A 19,974-nucleotide genomic window follows, 5' to 3' on the forward strand; every position below is an offset into this window, starting at 1 on the left:
TGCAGCCCCGGTAACGGGTGGCGGCTCCACTGCTGTCCTAGATCTAGATTGTACCGCCTGCCATCTTGGATCCTCACTACAAGGCCCCCGTTGTCACTGCATTCATGGAAACACCCCTCTCCTCCCTGGTACTGAGGCTCCTCACTGCTCTCTCTCGCAGCAGAATAGCCTATTTGTTTAATCCTCCATGTATTTTTCACTTACAAGGACGTCTGATGCAGAATACTATACTAATCCCCAGGCAAGGACGGTGCTCCTCCAGAGCACATCCGTCCAGCCCGCCATTTTGGCCACGTCCCCGTGTGGCAATAGCTTTTTAACATTAAATGAATTTAAAACTGCAAGAGGGCAAGCTGTTGGGTTAGACAAAGAACTATGCGTGGCCTTTTCAATATTGAGTTGAACTTTTAGCAGTTGTGCTCAGCAAAAAAAGTGCATGCATCTCATTTACTCCTACATTCCGTCCCCTTTCCTCCATACTTGAGGGACGTTTTGTCCTTCGGGACAGGACCGGAGCACTTTTTGTCCTTTTATTTTTACACTGATTACCACATGTGGCCGTAACCCTGCCCTGCTGAGCTCTGCCCCGCCCATTGCCCTTCAATCCATTTTCTCTGCGTGGTCAGGGCTGAACACACTAGCATCACCGGGAATTTTATTTTTTATTCCCTTTGTCCTTTCTGCTCCGGTTCCACGGTCATCTAGTCCTCAGTCTAGGCCAGAGCGTCTGGGATTCGTGTCCTGTTCTTCATGCGAATGTCGTTTCGCTAGGGCGGATCCTCCCTCTCTTTGCTTGGAGTGTCTAGGCCCGGAACATCGCTGGGATTAGTGTTTCTATTGCGATTCCTCTCCGTCCGGGCACTCCGTCATCATCTTCGGTGGGAGGAAGTGTTTCAGCACGTTCCATCTTATTTACAGCTTTTCATCGACGAAAAAAAACGCCCGGTAAGTTCTTGAATTTTTATGGCACCACCGCCAAGGGACTCCTTCCCGGGGTCTTCCAGGACCGGGAAGGGCTCCAGTAGCTCTGTCACCAGGGGTTCCCCTGAGGTGCCTCACAAAGGGCCTAATAGGCCCACCGGAGTGGTCTCTGAGGGTTCCTGCAACGGATCTGCCAACCGGACACTGTTCCGAGGTTCACCGTTTGGGTGCTAAAGTTCAGCCCAGTTATTCTGTGGCTCTGGTTACCGGGGTTTGCCCTGAGGTCTCTATTTCTAGAGCTTTCCACACGGGTACCCGGGTACGCCCTGAGGTTTCCATTTCGGGAGCTTTCCACACGGAGTCATGGTTCAAGGCTCCACTTCAGGGAGCTTTTCGTCCTGGGTTACAAACCGAGGTTCCTCTTCTTGGGGCTAATTCCAGCACCAACAGAATCGAGACATCCTCTTTGAAGGTCTTATCGGTGAGGCACATTCCTCAGCCGTCCCAAGCTCCCGATTGTGGTGATACCGGTTCTGTCGAGGGGGTTAAAAGTGCAGTCACGGACCACAGGCCTTCCAGTACCGGCTCTGCCGAGGTTCCTCCACTGGAGGCTAATTCTGGGGCAGTGCTTGGGCACCGCTGCCTCCTACTGACTCGCTCCCTCCTGCTTCCGCACCACTGATCTATGTGGATCCGGCCAGTGGTGGACCCTCCTGCAACCGTCCTCCTTGCTTTCATGGCGGTGTGAATGTTTTGGCGCTGAGAGGCAGAGGCCGCTCGTGACCTTTTGGACACCTCAGGACGGGCAGTTTCATTTCAATTATCTGGAACTCCTGGCTGTTTTTTCTAGCGCTCAAAGCTTTTCAACCGTCCATCAGGAACAAGGTAGTCCGTGTTTGTAGGGACAATTCTGTGAAGATGTTTTACATGAACAAGCAGTTTGGCACAAAGTCGCCCTCCTTGGAAATGGGCCTTCCGGCACAACATTTGGCTACTGGCTGTAGACATCCCGTGTCACATCAATGTAACTGCAGACTCACTCAGTCGGCAGCCAGTTACGAGTGGAAATTGAACACAGATGTTCTCTCCACCATTTTTCGCCAATGGGGCACTCCAGAAGTGGACCTCTTTGCGACTTTTACAAACAGGAAACTTCCTCTGTATGCATTCAGGGGCTGCCTCAGAGCGTCCTCCTTGGAAGACACACTCGCAATCCTGTGGCACAACATAAAGGCTTATGCTTTTCCTCCATTATCGGTCACTCTGCAAGCTCAGGAGCACATCAAATTGCACTCGCCTCTTCATAGCTCCTTGGTGGCCAGCCAGATTCTGGTTCTCGGAACTCCAGCACCTGTCGATTCTTCCAATCAAATTGCTGCTGATTCCTAACCTTATTCACAAGAACAATCACCAGCTGTGGCACCCCTCCCCACAATCGTTCAACTTGGCAGCCTGGTGCCTGAATTCAAATCCTTAGCGCAGTTCAATCTGTCGGAGGACAATATGCATATTATCCAGGCGGCCAGAAAACCTTCAACGAGGGCTCAATATAGGAGCAAATGGCTGTTTTTTGCCACTGGCGCAGATGCTACGGTTGACACTGTTCTATCTTTCGTGTCTCACCTCGCAGCTACAGGCAGTCTTGCAGAACTTCTCAGCCATTGCGGCCTGCCTGTCCACGGACAGCTCTTCTATTTCATTCACTAACCCAGTCATTAAAAGACATTTTGCGGGTCCTCTTCACCTCTTCCCGCCGGTGCTCACCCCTCATTCCATGTGGGATGTGAATGTGGTCCTCACTGCGTTATGCCATAAACCATTTGAACCCATGGCCACTACCGATCTGAAATTCCTTTCTTGGAAGGTTGCTTTTCTGATCGCAGTAACATCGGCAAGGCGAGTAAGTGAGCTCCAAGCTCTTTCCATGGAACATCCGTTCCTCACTTTCCATAGGATAAGGTTGTGCTCCGCACTCATCCTCCTTTCCTGCCTAAGGTGGTTACCGATTTTCATTTGAACCAATAGATCTCCTTACTTGTCTTTTTTTCCTAACCCAGCATCAGATGCCAAGAGAGTCTTACACAACCTGGATGTCAGGCGAGCCTTAAAGTTTTATCTCAACAGAACGAGTGAACTCACAACTCTCTCACATTCGGGGACTCGAAAGGGAAACCGGCTTTCAAGGGAACTATCTCCCGATGGATTGCCTCCTGCATTTCAGAAGCCTATACCATTCAAGGCCTTCAACATCCGAAAGGCATTCATGCTCATCTTGTACAATGCAAAGCGGCTACTGTTGCCTTCCAAAAGTATGTTCCTTGGGGAAACTATTGCCAAGGCGGCTACGTGGGCTTACCCATCAGATTTTTGTAAGCATTATTGCTTGGACCTGAGCTCCAGGGCTGATGCAAAGTTTGGCTTGGATGTTCTTAAGATCTTTTTTTTAATAAAGGTTTTTTTTTTTTTTCCATACACCCGATCTACCTGTGGTGCGTGCTTGGGAATCTACCACAAGTATGGAGGAAAGGGGATGGGACGTAGGAGTATAACAGTTACTCACCGTAGTGACTACCTTACGCCTAGTCCATAGTCCCCTTTCCTCCGTATGCCTGCCCACCGTCCCCTCGAAAAAGTTCCCTCTGTTAATGCTTAAATGGTCTCAGACCTGGCGATAGAAAAAATCTGAAGAGTGATGCGGGGAGGCAGAGCTCCGGAGGGCAGGCTTACAGCCACGCGTGGTACCCCGCGTAAAAATAAAAGGAGGACAAAATTGGAAATTTTTGATGCTTTTTACAAAAGTGCTCCGGTCCCGTCCCAAAGGACGGAATGTCCCACAAGTATGGAGGAAAGGAGACTATGGACTAGGAGTAAGGTAGTCACTATGGTGAGTAACTTTGTTAAAATTAAGTGTATATTCAATAATAACCGTTTCATTCTATATGCATTTTCCAATATATACATATGTAACAATCTATAAATCATTTAAAACCTGCGGGTATGCTGACAAATTGAGTGCTGAAGTGATGAGTTGTTGTTTTTTAAAGCTCTGACTTGGTCAAATGATAGGGCTACCGTATCTCTCCCAGAAAGCGCTGGTTAAGAATAATAGAACGTTGTCAGGAGAGTTTGAGCTGCACAGGTGCAGACCGGTCTGTCGGCTGTCTCCCATATTTTTTGCAATAGCCATTGGGCCATTTTCGAACATGCTCAAAGTGCATTGAAGGGAAGTGCGTTCTGGTGCAAAGGAAATGAGGCATATAGTCTCACTGTAGATAATCTCATACTGCATGTGACAATGCCAGCGGAGATGATGGGCAAATGCTCTGGATCTAGTGGACCAGTTTGGGGAGGCCTCTCCTTTGAAAACAGAGTGGCAGATATCGCAACGGTTTTATCTAGTTTGTGATCTGTTAAAGGAGGTACCAGATTAGCATCTGTTGATGGTGAATTAAGGTCAACAGAGCGGTTCATGGAAGAGTTGGAAAGGAAAGTAGAGCTATGGATTAAACTTGCAGGCATGATCTCCTTGACCATAATGATTATTGTATCCAACCCCTAGGAACCGTTTGCTAATATCCCATTTAGGTAACAGTAACTTTTTTCCAGGTGAACCTCTACTCTCTACAATACTGGTATGGGTGGCAAAGGAACAGAGTATTGCAAAGGTACAGAGTATTGCCGTTAAAACAGAGCATAGCATGACTACAGAGGCATGTGGGTTCCTGATCTTCATACATATTTGCTTGTAGCTGCACTCCAACATATAGTTGGCTGGATGTATAGAAAGCGAGGGGTAGCGAGGGGCCAAAATGGCTCTATTGATGTGCTTTAACAATTTGCTCCTACAGACATCTCTATGATCGTTGAGGTGTATCTGGATGAAAAATATATGGAGTGGCTGGGAGAAAAGCTTCATACCGAGCTGGATGTGCGGTGAAATGCCCAGTTGTGGTTTCCAGCAGGATCCAACTGATAGCCCCATAATTGCCTACGGTATCCCTGCATATTATCCCCACCAAAAATATCGCCGTACATATGGTAGTTTGTCTCGCCATAGGCGATATTTTTGGGGGGGGATAATTGGTGGGAGCGCGGCTTAGAAGGGTGTCCCCCGCATATTAAAAAATAATGCAGGGGTTGCGGGGCAGTCCCTCGCAGGGTCCATGGCTCGATACCGTTTTTGTATCACAATATTTTTGCGGGGATATTAACACATGGAACCTTTGCCTACTTACTGCAAGAGTGGGAGGAGAGAATCGATCATGAATATGTATGCTGTATTAATGAATACAAGTACTGAGGGGGGCGCTAAACGTAATAGACCTTCATACATAAATCTCTGATAACCAGTGGCAGGTATCATGTAGAATGACTAAGAATGTGTTTCTGAGTTTGAGGTACTAAATGGTTCACTACCATACTTTGGTTTGCTCATACATCCATGCTACACTTTAATCAAACCTACAGCCCGGAATTCAGCAGAAGCTGTGTGAGCTGCAAGGCACCAGATGTCATATTCTTCTACTTAGTATGGGAATGCCTAGCTGAGCAATTTTTCGGGTTAAAGGTGGAGGGCAATATCGGTGATGGACTTGGTTGGTGGGTGTGATTGGATTCAGTGAGATCTTCACTGGATTGGTTATTTGGGCAAGCCTCCCCCCGACCCCACTTTCCAAGCAGTTCATTTTTCTGGCAGGTGGTAACAATGCCCCAGCCGCACTGCAGGCACGTGGCTAGGCAAATTGCAAAAAAAAGAAACTTTTCTATTGGTGGCATACCCCTTGCACTGGTTAGCAGACTTCTGGATGGACTTCAAAAGCTTCTTGCTAGATGTGCCGAGTCGAAGCTACTACCATAATGTGATATTGCATAAAAGGATCATTGGGTTACTAGCTGTCCTACGGCGCCCATGCAAGTGGATATGGTGGGTCACACGCGTAGTACTCTGTATATGCTGGTATTTAATGAACTGCTGTTTCTTTCTGCAGTTGAAATTGACTTCAGGCTGGCGAGTTCGCTATCCTAGTGTAACATAATTTCATTCCATCTCTCTAAAGTGCAGTGGTGTTAAGTGTGCGAGAAAGTTAAAATAAGGGAAACCATTTTTTTTATTTTGTTTGGGAATGACTTTCCTCGATAGAAAGGGCAGTACTAAAATGCTAAGGAAATTGGTAGTTTTAATTCGTTACAAATGTTATTTTGTTTGTAATTAATACATTTATGTATAGCGAGGAAAAACACTGTCTTAAATGTTAATAGTTTATTTTTTTCACACAGATTTCATTGCTGCTGCAAGAAGCCCAGAGGATAATGCCCACAACGTCCAGGCAATCATAGATTCACTTGCATTAGATTATTTGCAGGTCAGCTTGTCCCATATAACTGGTATGTAAAATCAGTTCATCTCTTGTCTACTTTCTTGTCACATTTATTTTGATTGATTTTATTTTCACATTGTGAGGCGCACTAAGCCCGCAGGCATCAAGAAGCTGTTGCATATATGTTACACTCCATGACTTACTTGGGGAGGAATCATACACAGCGCAAGGCTGGAATAGTCATTTCAGCTGTGTAGCAGGCATAACTCATACGCAGTGCAAGACTGGAATAGTCATTTCAGCTGTATAGCAGGCACAAATCACACACAGCCCAAGACTGCAATAGTCATTTCAGGTGTGTAGCCGGCATAATTCATACACAGCACGAGGCTGGAATAGTCATTTCAGGTGTGTAGCGGACATACAGTGGGAGACAGTGGCCTGAGGAGCAGCGAATGGAGTCTAGTACATGCAAAGTGATGATTTGGTCTGTTCCAAATTAATGCTTTTAATGCTATATTATGTAGTCTGTATGGTATAGCACCTATTGGTAAATCTAACGTGATACCCCCTTTAACAATTTTAAAAAAATGTAAACTAACGCTTTCATCTAGAGTAAATGCTCATCTTTGAGCATGTTGCAGAAGGCACCGTAGACCAGTTCGCCCTTTTAGAAATTACATGAATTTAAGACCCCGTGGAAAAAGTGTTTGAGGAAGTTATAGAATTATAAAAATAATCTAGATATCGCAAACACACCCCACTTCTTGAATAATGAAACTTGAACTCAAAACCGTTCTGGTCCTTTGTTTATGAACCTGGGTGTAAATACTCTAGGATTACAATCTAGGATATTCATATGCAGATTGCCTATTTTACATCAATGACCTCTACGTCAGGGATTAGATGACTCCAATTTCCTAGATTCAGCAAAATATATGCTTTCAAAAAGACATCTTGTTTGAAAATCGAGGCTGTAAATGTTCTAGGGCTGAATGCGTTTGTGGCTTTACAAACATTGCATTAGAAACCTATCTGAAATTAACTGGTGATCTATGTAGGAGAGGCATGGTTTCACAAGTATGACACTGACACAAAAGGTACAATTTGAACAACCTTCATTAAAGTTTCCAAGTTTGGAAAAACTCCTACTTTGCACTATAACTAAGATGGGAGTAATCTCAACCATCAAATAATAAATAAAACCGCCCTAGTAGTAAATCAGTGTTCAGAATATAAAGAATAAATGTGGCTGAGTCCGCTATCCTCCTCACGTTGGACAGCAGAGTACGGCGGTCATCGTAGGCAGCATGACACACCCTGACTCTGCTTTGCAACACAAAACCAGTTCAAAACGTGAACACAAAGCAACTGAACAGCAGATGGGATCCAACCCTGTTAATACTTGTTAAATTGTTTTTTGGGATCTAACCCAGTTACTTTTGTATCGGGTCTAATTTGACTGGGAACTGGAGTGCGCGCCTCGCCATCCACATTTTATATTACACTTTGGTTCTCCTTCAGACAATGTGTGTGGCTTTCTCTACAGACCTCCGCAGGACCTCTTCGACTCAAAGTTCAACGTTCCGCTTTTTATGCTCCCTTTCTCTCAGGGCGAATTTTGACTACTTCACTTTTACAGTTCATTCACTTTATCGCTAGAAACAATTCACCTTTCACTGAGACTTTCGTGTGGGCTACTTCCTTTTGCTGGACCACTCTGTTGCTCAGTATTGCTGGTTTAACAGCTGTCCTTACTTCAAAGTTCATTCACAGGACTGCCTTTCTTCGTGTCTCATCCACACGCGTGCAGCCTTCACTTGTGATATAATATTGCAATTTCAATCTTTCTTTTACACACACCAGTCTCTCAGGTCGCTTGCCAACTCACTGGCTGTGTGTTACTGTCTTGTCCTTACAGTTTTCCAATTCACAAGTCAAGGTTACTACCACAGGCTGGGCCTCGTAAGGGTCGGTGGCGTCCTTGAAAGACAATGCATCCTTCTGCTTTGGGATTTGGCTTTCTCCATGTGTCTTTTGTCGCCTTGTGGAGGCAACCACCTCCTGTAGGGTACTCCTGGGGTTTCGACCCACTGTTCTCGTCCCTTGGTCCGTCGCTCTGCTCCAGTAGGTTTGCCTTCGCCCCGGAAGTTCTGCTCTTGTGTTCCACCTTGCTCAGAATGTAGCTCTGTGTTACGCCTTTTATCCGTGTGAGAGCTAATTGGCATCTGCTGTATGCACTTAGTCAAGTGCCTGACTTGCCTGACCCGATTTAACGGGACATGCCCAGCGCAATGTCGCCCTCTTCCTCAGCCTAGTGTTTGCGTAGAAAGGGTGGCGGGGGGAGTGGGCACATCGTAGAATCCTAAAAAATAGGCTCAGTTAGATGTATAGAAACGGGGGAATGCCATGTCTCGTCATCTGCTGCCCCCACTCCCTGAAGACCCCTCACCCAGGGGATCCTCCCGCACTGGTCCACCCCAGGGTCTTAAATACAATATTGCCTTTCTCCATCTTGCCAGATAGATTTCAGTTACATAATAGTGAGTTTATCAGAGGTTGTTGAAGAGCATTCCCAAAGCTTAAAATGTAGAGAGAGATCAGAACAAACTAAACCTCTGCCTAAACAGTTATCTGTTTCATTTACTCCATTAAGAAAGTAAAGAGGCACTGATGGATGAATCCAGAACAGTAAATGAGAACATTAAAAATTAATTTTTCCGTTAGGTTGCAAGGAAGATATTTCTGAGGAACTAGGAGTGAAGATTTGGGAAAGGGTTAATGGTTTCTCATATCGTCGACTACTGTTCATGATATTACATATGACTTTTCTTTACCCCTTCATTGTTAAAAAGAAAAGTCTTGGCTTTGGATATCAGTTAGTCCAGTTGGCTCCAGGTACGCTCAAGCACAGGTTGATGGAATTCACCCTTGTGGTTCTTTTTTTGGTCTGAAGCCTGGCCCTGTTGCTCTGTTCTGCTCTCCTTCCCAACTGGATGGGACAGCTTGCTTCTGCAGGGGTGCCAGGAAAAAGCTGGCTACAAAAGGTAGCTTCCACTTAAAGAACTTGTAAAGTTTCAGAAGCCTTTCATAGGCATGCATCCCTCCACACCCAAGCTCTGGCCATCCATCCCACGTTATACACCTCCACACCCAATTCTGTTTTTTTGAAATCTGGCCCATCTTGTCACTAACCATTTTTAATGCATTTATCGTGCCATATTTTCATGTGGGGGCAAGTCTCCTATACCCTCGTCCCACGCCAGTCCCCCAATCTCCCACTACACTAGAAATCCTTTAAGTCTGCTTACCTGCCCCCTCTACTAGTGCAGCAGAAACAGATGTTGACCAAATGTGGTAAAAATGAAACAAGATCGGCCGGTTCATCTTCTTGCTCGGACCGGTACCAAAGAAGACCGGTACCACTGGGACCAAGAAGAAGCCTGACATTAGCAAGTGGTAGACCACACCTGCAGGTTGGGTGGCATGTGTTTCTGACTTTCATACCAAGGTGAAACCCACACCCACAATTTGGGTTTTTTCTCAGGAGCATTAAAGTGGAAATCCCCAGGCGATTACACCTCCGAGTACCCATTTGTGGAAAACCAATAGTATCTCCTAATGGGAAGGTGCTAGTGCCCCTGGGAGAGGAAAAGAGTGGAGGTTTCTGGCCACTTGATACTGAAGGATCTATTTAAACCTGATGAGGTCATTGCAGCACTAAGAAAATGCTCTGCTGCCTCTGCCCTCATTCAAACAGGTGAGAACAGTTCTGTAGACTGACACCCCAGCATAGTCAATTCGGTGCTGGTTCGCCCTCCTGTAACAGAATCCATCTTAATCAGCACCCAAGTTGGTCCCGATGGATGCAACTGCAGAGGCTTTGGTACGGAAGAAAGCTAAATAGTTCTTTCCATAAGTGATCAGTCTCGGTCCGGAACAGCACCGTGCTCAGTACCGGTATCTCCAAAAAGGTTTTTTTAAGAAGAAGAAAGTGTCTACGAAAAATATAGAGTACATGCTATGGTACTGACTGATGTGTAGTTGGTGATTCCTATCTCTGATTAAGAGGATTTTGATCCTACATAGTATCTTATTGTTCCACTGGGTTCTAATTGGTTCAAAGACTAGATTTTTCTGCCTCTGTTTTTCCCTGACAATCGGGACATTCTGTTGCCATCTCCACAGATACCTAAGCAAGGGATTTTAACTAACATTTGGCTTGCTAGTCTTGTAGGTTTTTATAATCCTCAGTCCGCTTCAGCACTGGTGGAATTACTGGTCTGGGTGGCTTTTTCCACTTCCGCTATGATGGTCAGAAGAGTAGCAGAGGGTACCTTCAGCTATGGCTATGGACATAACGTCTACTGTCCTGGAAATCATACTTTCAGTGCCATTCTTTAGTCTTACCCCAGTGATTAAAGGACAAAATGGAGCCTTCAGAAGCCCCCTTCTAATCCTTGATCCTGATGGTGAACAACTATTATGATTGTCCTCAATTCTTTTTTGAAAAACTATCCAAGGCCATCCATGCATGCAATGGAAATCATTTGTGTGGATAATCTGGATGCTTCAGGAGTTTTTGGTAGACTGCCCACACATCAGACAAAATCTCTAATGCTCATGGAAGTGGCTGTTTTTAGATAAGGCTCTGAGTTGGCAAACTCTTCTGCTACCTCCTGTGTCAGGAATACTGTGAATCTCTCCAAATTCTTCCAATCTAGGATATTAAAGCCTGGTAAGTCACAGTATTTGCCCCAATTGAAGGGATGCATTTATGATTTATTCCCATGATTTTTCCAGCCTTTTGCATTCTTGTCCAACCCTGCTGCTGGAGGTGGGGATGACCCTTTGCCCTTGGTGCCCAAGGCCACTGAGACCACTGAAGAGTGGCATAATCAATGGCAGTTTTTTGTGTGGTGGAGGTAGCAGATACTGGGCAGTGGCCCAAAGAAAAGGGGAGTACAAGAATGTGTGATGGGATCTGAAAGGGTAGGGGGGGTGAAATGGGGATTTCTCAAGGGAGGGCGGAAGTTTCATTTTTCTGCGAATGCGATTTGCTTAGAGAATTACAATCTTGTCAGTCGATGACAGATAAGGCTTTAAAAGAGCATAACGCTAAACTATCAGTGGGTAGGATTGTCCCCAAATCCCAGTCCACTCCTTCGGAATTTGGGTCATCCCTGGAGTTGAGAGATTCCTCTTCTCATAGAAAAAGATTTTAAAAAACGATCCCACTCGAGGCGCAGACCATCGAAGAGAAAGGCAGGCCCTCGAAGAGAAGGCATTACCTTCCTCTTCCTCAGATGAAAGGAGCGTAGTCTGTCCGACTAAATCCTCCTCCAAAGATGAGTGGGAAAATGGTTAAAATCTTCGAGGAACAGGCATTGACCTCCTCGAAAGGTAAAAGTGGTCATGCTACGGTCGATGACTAGCATAAGGCCAAGGCAGAACCCTCGAGCCTGGGTCATAAGCCTAAGTCTTTGCGTACTTGACGAGAAATCGTAGAAGAAACCATTGAGTCGAAGGCTGAGTCCCTCGAAGCACAAGTGCAAGGAAATTGTCGATTCCATTAACGCCACTGACGTAGACGCCGTTGACACAAAAAACATCAACGCTGATTGTACATTCGACACCTTTGCCACAATAGTCAGAAAAAGATTTTTAAACCTTTTACCAAAAAATATTTTTTCAGATCCTGAACATCAATATATGAAGGCCATGAAACTTCAGATGAAACCCCCTCCATGAAGTCTTCAATTGGATACCCACAGTATTCGCAAGAAAACTAATGTCCCTGAATGTTTAATTTCAGAAGGGACCAGGGTTAGGGAGCTACATGACTCCCTACAGACAGCTAGTGGGGTAGACACCTCCCCAGAGCTAGACTTTGGGAAACCGGACCTGGTTTATCATGCAGATGCATCATACAGAAGCCTAATGTCCAGAGTGGTAGAATTCCTAGGATGGAGTAGACTGGCTCCTTCATTCGAGCAGGACGACCTCACAAACATATCAGACAAAAGTCCTCAATATGACCCCTTTTTACCATTTCATGTGGCACTCCAAAAAAGGGTTGCGCCAAACTGGGAGGCTCCAGAGACCAGCCCAGCAGTAAATAAAAATTGAACAAAAAAAGACAGGCCATCCAGGAGCGACACCGGCGATCTGTCAATAAATCTGACTTCAGAAAGTCTAGTAGTGCAAGCAGCTAGATCTGCCTCTAAGAAAGCTGCATACCCAACCATACCCCCTGATAGGGATGATAAGTGTGTTAAATCATGGGCAAAGAAAGTCTCTTCGGCTTGCAGCATGGCTTTAAAGTCTGCTAATTCTACACGTGCGCTTGCAAAGTTTACATTCACCCTGTAGGACTGCGTAGCGATGGTCGCTCATCAGATCCCTGAAGGTGAAGAAAGAGATGGCTTCATGAACCTGATAAGGGATTGCAAGGAGGCAATGTGCGAGTCTCAGCAATCAGCGCTGGACTCTGCCTCACAGCATCAACAGGGTCATGGCAGCAAGCACTGTCCTATGCAGATTTGCATGGTTGAGGAAGTCGGGATTTTCACCTGATGTACAATCCAGACTCCTTAATGTGCCCTTTGACGGCTCCCATTTATTTGGTAATAAGGCTGACGAAAGCCTGGAAAAGCTGCAGACCTGATAGGCGGCAGCCAAGGCCTTTGGTGCCGCGATCAGGCAGCCACAGCCTTTTCACCCCAGCATATCATCTTGGAGGGGTAGGGCTTTTCGCTACTACTCCTCAGTTGGAAGAGCGTGACGACAGGCTGGTCAGAGAGGACAAAGAAGATTCACTTGTGGACGAGGTGCAACACCCGCCCAAGCAGCGGCGTCTTTACCATCAGCCGCTGCTTCAGCTGCATCAAAACCACTATGAGGTCTTGACTCGCGACTCCTCAGTTGGAGGCATACTGTCACAGCATCTGAAAGAATGGCGAGGTTACTTCGAATGCATGGGCACTAGAAACAGTAGTCCCGGGTTACTGCCTCTCCTTTATACAGAGACCATGGGATCATCCACCGGAAAGCCATTCGCTAAATGTTCCAGATCCATTACTATTGCAGGACATTTTGAACCTGCTAGAGAAAGGTGCTATAGAACCAGTACCTGTGATGGAGAGGAACAGAAGATGGTATTCACCCTTTCCTAATCCCCAAGAAAGACGGAGCACTGAGACCTATCTTGGACTTGAGATACTTGAACAAGTTCCTCAGGAAGGACAAGTTCAAGATGGTCACACTTTCTTATATCCTTCAGGCCCACCGGCTCCAGGATTGGATGGTATAATTGGACTTTCAAGATGTTTACTTTCATGTGCCAATTCCGTCACAAGCAGAGGAAGTACCCGAGGTTCACTGTTGGCGGTTCTCATTATCAGTTTCGACCTCCCCCGAGGATTTTACACCAAGTTGATGGTGGTGGTGGTGGTGGCAGCAAGTCTCAGGAGAGGAGGGGATTCACGTCTACCCCTACCTGGATGATTGGCTGATCAGGGCACGTTAACCGGAACAGGCCCGGGAGCATCTCTGCACCACCTGCCACTCACTCCACAGACTGGGCTTCTCCCTCAATTACAAGAAGTCCCACATGATACCATCTCAGAAACTCCAGTTCATTGGAGCGGTGCTGGATGTATCGTTGGAAAAGCCTTGCTACCCGAGGTGTGGGTTCAACACATTTTGCAGATGGTCACCAAGTTTCAGAGTGCCAAGCGTCTTCCAGCCTTTGACTTTTTAAGGTTGCCCGGCCTCATGCCGGTCCTGCATTTTTCTGGTGCCATAGGCCTGCCTAACAATGAGATCCCTTTAATGGGCCCTCAGGAATCGAAGGTCTCAATTCTCCAGCAGGGTGTCGGACCACCTTCAGGTTCCGAGCAGAGATGCAGAGGGCCTTCTGTGGTGGGCCTGCAAGAACAATATTCTGAAAGGAGAACCTTTTTGGCTGCCATGGGTGGAGATAATAGTAGTGACGGCCGCCTCACTCACGGGGTGGGGAGCCCACTCCAACGATCTGACAATCAGCGGTCGTTGGTCTCCATCGTAGTCCAAACTACACATCAACCTTTTGGAGCTGAGGGCAATCAGACTAGCACTGAAGGCCTTTCTGCCCTCTGTACAGGGAAAGAATGTCCTGATAATGATGGACTCCATGGTGGCCATGTACTACCTCAACATGACAGGAGGTGTAGGGTCATTACCACTGTGCAGAGAGGCAATGCAGTTCTGGTTCTGGGCAATTTAAGAAGGAACCTCCCTATTGGCAGTTCACCTAGCCGGAGCGGAGAACGCAGCGGCTCACGCTCTGAGCAGACAGAGCACAGTCTCCCACGAGTGGGAATAAGCTCAGGAAGTCTTTAGAGATCTTCACCCTTTGGAGACCCCCTCAAGTGGATCTGTTCGCAACCAGTGTTAACGGGAAGTGCGAACTGTTCTGCTCAAGGGAATTTCCCCCAAGTGGAGCTCTAGGAAACGCGTTCGTAGTGGACTGGGAGTTTCCATTCCTGTGCACGTTTCCTCCAGTCCCTGTCATTCCTCACGTGATTAGAAGGTTGAGAATGTTCGGGAAATCCATGATCCTAATTTCCCTGAATTGGGCCAGGATGACGTTGGACCTCGAACCTCTGGACATGTCCGTCTGCCCTCCAATACGTCTTCCACAAAGAGAGGACCTTCTCTCGCGAGAGGAGGGTTGGGTTCTCCATCCAGAGGTCAAGATACTCAGCCTTCCCACATGGTTTCTGAGAGGGTGAGACACAAGTATTGGGACCTGCCGGATGATGTAATGGAGATTTTTCTTTTGGCTGGAAGGCCAGCAACAAACTCCTTATACCGCTGCTGTTGGAACAAGTTCTGCAGCTGGTGTAGGGAGTAAGATGTGGACCCTTTTCAATGCGATACACCTACGGTGTTATCGTTTCTGCTGCATCTGGGGCTTCAGGTTGCAACAGTAAAAGGGTTTTCTAGCAGTTCTTTTCATATTCAAGCACACCTTGGAGGAGGCATCCTACTTCAAAATACCCATAACTTCATTTTGAATGGATTGTCCGCCCATGTATTCCTCATCTTTGATATATTCAAGTCTGCTTGCAGCTTGTTTTGGATTTTTTTTTTTTCATAGGATCAAGCGTCGTGCAGCATCGTATCTTGGTCGTCGACGGCCTCTGTAGCCTCCTTCATGCCGTTGATGCTGATTATATATTGCCACGCGTGCTGACTGTTACCTCAGATTCATTTTTTCCACATTTTTTGCTGCATGCTGCCGAGCTACTCGCCTCGGAGATAAAACATCTTACTTCGAGAAATGACGTCCACACCGAAGACGGCCTTCAAGCGGTGTTCGGACTGTGGGGCCAAGATGTCAATTACAGACCTGCACCGTGTTTGTCTGTGGTGCTTGGAATCGGGCCACAAGATCGATGACTGTGGCTTGTGTCCGTTGATGACGGTTAAGGCCTTCCGGGAAAGGAATGGGAAACTCGACGCAGGTAAGCCCTCTCCCAAATCCTACCCCTTCGAAGAGGAAATCATCCTCTGATTCGAGACCTAGGCGTTCGAGGTCCGGTTCGCGATGCTCGTTATCCTCGTCGCATAAAAGGTAAACTGTGTCCCAGGTCCTAGTCGTCGTCTTCAGCCACTGCTCCAACAGGAGATTTTCACCCTCTTGGAGAAAGGTGCGGTAGAATTGGTGCCTGTAGCAGACAGGAACCAAGGTTGGTACTCTCCTTACGTTCTAATCCCAAAGAAGGACTGAGGAGTGCGACCCATCTTGGACTCGAGATGCTTGAACAAGTGCCTCAGGAAGGACAAGCTCAAGATGGTAACTCTTTCGCAAATCCTTCAGGCCCTTCGACTCCAGGATTGGTTGGTGTCACTAGACCTTCGGGATGCTTACTTTCATGTGCCGATGCATCAGAAGCACAGTTCGTGGTTGGCGGTTCTCATTATCCGTTTCGAGTTGTGCCATTTGGGCTCACTTCCGCCCCCCCAAGTGTTTTCACCAAGCTTATGGCAGTGGGGGGAAGCAAGTCTAAGGAGTGGGGGGATTCACATCTACCCCTACCTGAACATCTGGCTGATCAGAGCTGTTTCTCCGGAACAGTGTCTGGATCATCTCAGTCGGCACTTCCGTCTCCTCCGCAAGCTAGGCTTCTCCCTGAACTTCAGGAAGTCCCATTTGACACCCTGTCCAAAGCTTCAATTTATTGGAGTAGTCCTGGATTCAGCGTCGAGAAAAATTTTGCCACCCGAGTTAAGGGCACAGCATTATTTTGCAGATTGGCCAAAAATATAGATTGTCCAACGTCTTCTGGCCTACGACTTCCTAAAGTGCTTTGATTCATGGCATTCTGCATTTTTCTGTTGCCAGAATCCTTTCTGAGAGTGAGATCCCTTCAGTGGGCTCTCAGATCCCAGTGGTCTCAATTCTCTGGCAGAATGAGACCTTCTCCAGGTCCCGCAAAGGTCACCCAGAATCTCCTGTGGTTGGCCAGCCGAGAGAATGTGATGAGAGAATAATTTTGACAACCACGGCCTGAGACGACAGTTGTGACAGATGCCGCCCTCTCTGGATGGGGAGTGCATATGAGAGAGCTTTCAATAAGCGGACAATGGTCTCAGTCGGAGTCCAAACTCCATATCAACCTTTTGGAGCTGAGGGCACTCGTGGCCTTCCTGCCATCGATGCAGGGAAAAAGTGCCCACAGTGGCCATGCATTACCTCCGCAAGAGAGTGGGTGTAAGGTCACTGCCCCATTGTAGAGCGGTATTGTAGCTCTGGTTCTGGGCACTAAGAGAAGGAATAACTCTTCTGGGAGTTCATCTAAAAGAACACGGAGGCAGACTCTGAGCAGGCAGAGCACAATCTCCCGAGAGTGGGAACAAGCGCAGGAAGTCCTTCGAGAGATCTTCGCCCTCTGCGGAACCCCTCAAGTGGATCCGTTGGCTACCAGTGTCAACCAGAAGTTTGTTTGTTTGTGCAAACTCTTCTGCTCCAGGGCATTTCGCCAAGGAGGAGCTCGTTTGTAGTGGACTGGGAATTTCCACTCCTTTACGTGTGCCTGTCAGTCTCCGTCATACCTCACGTAATGCGCTGGTTGAGGAAGTTTGGGAAAGCCATGATCCTCATTGCCCCGGTTTGTGCCAGGAGAATGTGGTACTGGACCTTCTGGAAATTGCCATCTGCCCTCCAATTCGTCTTCCCCAAAGAGAGGACCTACTCTCGGAAGAGGGAGGTCACATTCTTCATCCAGAGATCTGGACTCTCAACTTCGCGCCTGGTATCTGAAAGGGTGCTCCAGAAGGATTGGGAAGTGTTGCTTTCGGCGAGAAAAACAGCAACTAAATCCCTGTACTGCTGCTGTTTGGAATAGATTTTGCAGCTGGTGCAAAGAAAAGAAAGTAGATCCTTTCTCATGTAAACGTACCCAGGTTTTGTTGTTCCTACTTCACTTAACCCATTCTGGGTTGCAAGTAGCCATGGTGAAGGGCTATTTAGTGGCCCTTTCAATTTTCAAAAGATCTTCGGATGAGGGATCATATTGCAAAAGTACAGATATTGACACAATTTCTGAAAGGCTTGACATTTGTTCCCGCTTACTCCCTTCATCGTGCCATCATGGGATCTAAACCTGGTACTAAGTGGTCATATCGGCGCTCCCTTTGAATCATTACACTCGAGTTCACCATACAAATGGCCTTTTTAGTGGTGATCACATCTCCCTGTAGGAAAAGTGAGCTTCAGGCGTTGTCTTCCAAACAACCTTTCACGACCTTCTCCAAGGATAAGGTAGTTTTGAGGGTTAAGTCTTCTTTCTTGCTGAAGGTTGTGTCAGAATTTCATTTGGCACTATTGCACTACCATCTTTTATCCTCATCCATCTAAGGAGGAAGAGGGACTGCATTGTTTGGACCCAAAGCGGGCTCTGAGTTTCTATAGCAAAAGGACTGCAAATATTCGCCAAGATGATCAGTTTTTTATTGGTTATGCTGGTCATAAGTTAGGATTATCTGTCACAAAACAAACCATGTCTAGATCGATTGTGATGTGCATAAATGAGTGTTACTCATAGGCTGGCAAGAATTCACCTGAAGGTCTAAGAGCGCATTCTACTAGCGGAGCGGCTGCTTCATCAGCTCTTGAAAGAGGTGCACCAGTGAGCGACATTTGCAGAGTGGCAATATCGAAGTCCCTGTATACATTTAGTAGATTCTACTGTGTAGGTCCTTTTTCAGGAGAAGATGCCAAATTTGATAAAGGTGTCCTCCACAACATTAACAAGTAAAGTAAATTCTTGGCACCCTCTGCCAAACTCAAACTGCTTTGGGAGTCTATCAAAGATGAGGAATAAGTGGAAGAACACAATCGATTCGAAGAACAAGTTACTTACCCCTGGTAATGTTCTTTCGACTGGATGTTCCTCCCACGTATTCCTCATCGCCCTCGCATCCATGCCATCTTGCCTAGAATTTCTGTGTCTTATACCTTCCTTTCTCTCAACGCCAAGACTAGCTCATCCTGGAACACGGTATGCTACTTAAGGAGGGGAAAAAACAAAGAACTGCGTAACGGTCAGCGTGCGTTCCAAAATATAATCCGCATCTACGTCACAAAGGGCCATTGAGGACCAAGATTTGACGCTGCACGACGCTCGACCCTATGAGAAATATTTCCGAAGTAAACTGTAAGCAGACTTGTATATATCAAAGATGAGGAATACGTGGGAGGAACATCCAGTTTAAAGAGCGTTACCAGGGGTAAGTATTTGTTCTTCTTAAAGGACTCACAAATGTGTTTCCTCCTACACCATTCCAAATACCAACTTGGGAACCTTAATTTTAGTTTTAAAGTTTTTGACGTGTGCTCCTTTCGAGCCACTCCATTCCTGCCCTTTTTGGTTGCTAACTTGCAAAACTATTTTGTTAGTAGCGATAACATCAGCCCACAAGGTGAGTGAGTTGTAGGCATTATCCTTTAAACCTCTCTTTACAACCTTTTAAAAGGATAAGGTTGTCCTTAATCTCAAACCCTCTTTTCTACGTAAGATTGTATCAGATTACCATTCAGCACAGATATTTGCTTCCGTCCTTGTATCCGCCACCTCGTCCTGGCATGGAAGAGGAAAGATTTCATAGACTCGATCCGAGGAGAGCTGTGTAACTTGTTTGTTATGCCAGGCGCTCTGCAATAACAGACTTTTATTTGGAAAGAGACTTTGGCGCAGAAGGCCCAGATATCTATGTTTTGAACTGCATCCTCGTGGCAGAGAAGCAGAGTGTGTGCGAAGCTTGAGTGTTCCACCTTGGTTCGTGCGGAAAACATGGGGAAAGGTAGCCAACTGCTCAACTATACAGACATATTGTTTCTTGAAAACTTTTCTTTTGCATACATAGTTTCCCCACACCATTTGTATCTAGAAGTAAGGATTGGCAATAGGTTTATTAGTAAAGGCCCTTTTATTTTGACAGACTCCACTAGGACTGTGTTATTTGGTTTTAGCTCCCATCCTTAGATTTAGGGTTAGAAAGGCATTCAGTCAACCCATTGAAGTTCAATTTACACCCTTGATCTGTGATCAGTTGTGTCTGTCTTCACTGTTTGATACCATGCCTTCCTTACAGAGCTCTAAGCTTTTATGTTTCGAGAATGGCAAAGTTGCAACAACACAACCAACTTTTCCCTGGTTACACAGGACACAAACTAGGTCCGTCAGTC

At 46.4% G+C, this 19,974-nt stretch overlaps 1 protein-coding gene across 3 annotated transcripts in view; it reads left to right on the forward strand.

Annotated features, from left to right (window-relative positions):
- Positions 1-19,974, forward strand: part of CEP95 (centrosomal protein 95) — a 1,206,983-nt gene that overhangs the window by 193,630 nt on the left and 993,379 nt on the right. For all 3 annotated transcript variants that reach the window (XM_069655013.1, XM_069655014.1, XM_069655015.1), the window contains exon 3: positions 6,199-6,306. In XM_069655013.1, the coding sequence (XP_069511114.1) occupies positions 6,199-6,306 (108 nt within the window). The remainder of the gene's footprint in view (positions 1-6,198; positions 6,307-19,974) is intronic.

Source organism: Ambystoma mexicanum, chromosome 3q (genome assembly GCF_040938575.1).
Source record: "Ambystoma mexicanum isolate Mex_15411 chromosome 3q, UKY_AmexF1_1, whole genome shotgun sequence".
NCBI classification, from domain to species: domain Eukaryota; kingdom Metazoa; phylum Chordata; class Amphibia; order Caudata; family Ambystomatidae; genus Ambystoma; species Ambystoma mexicanum.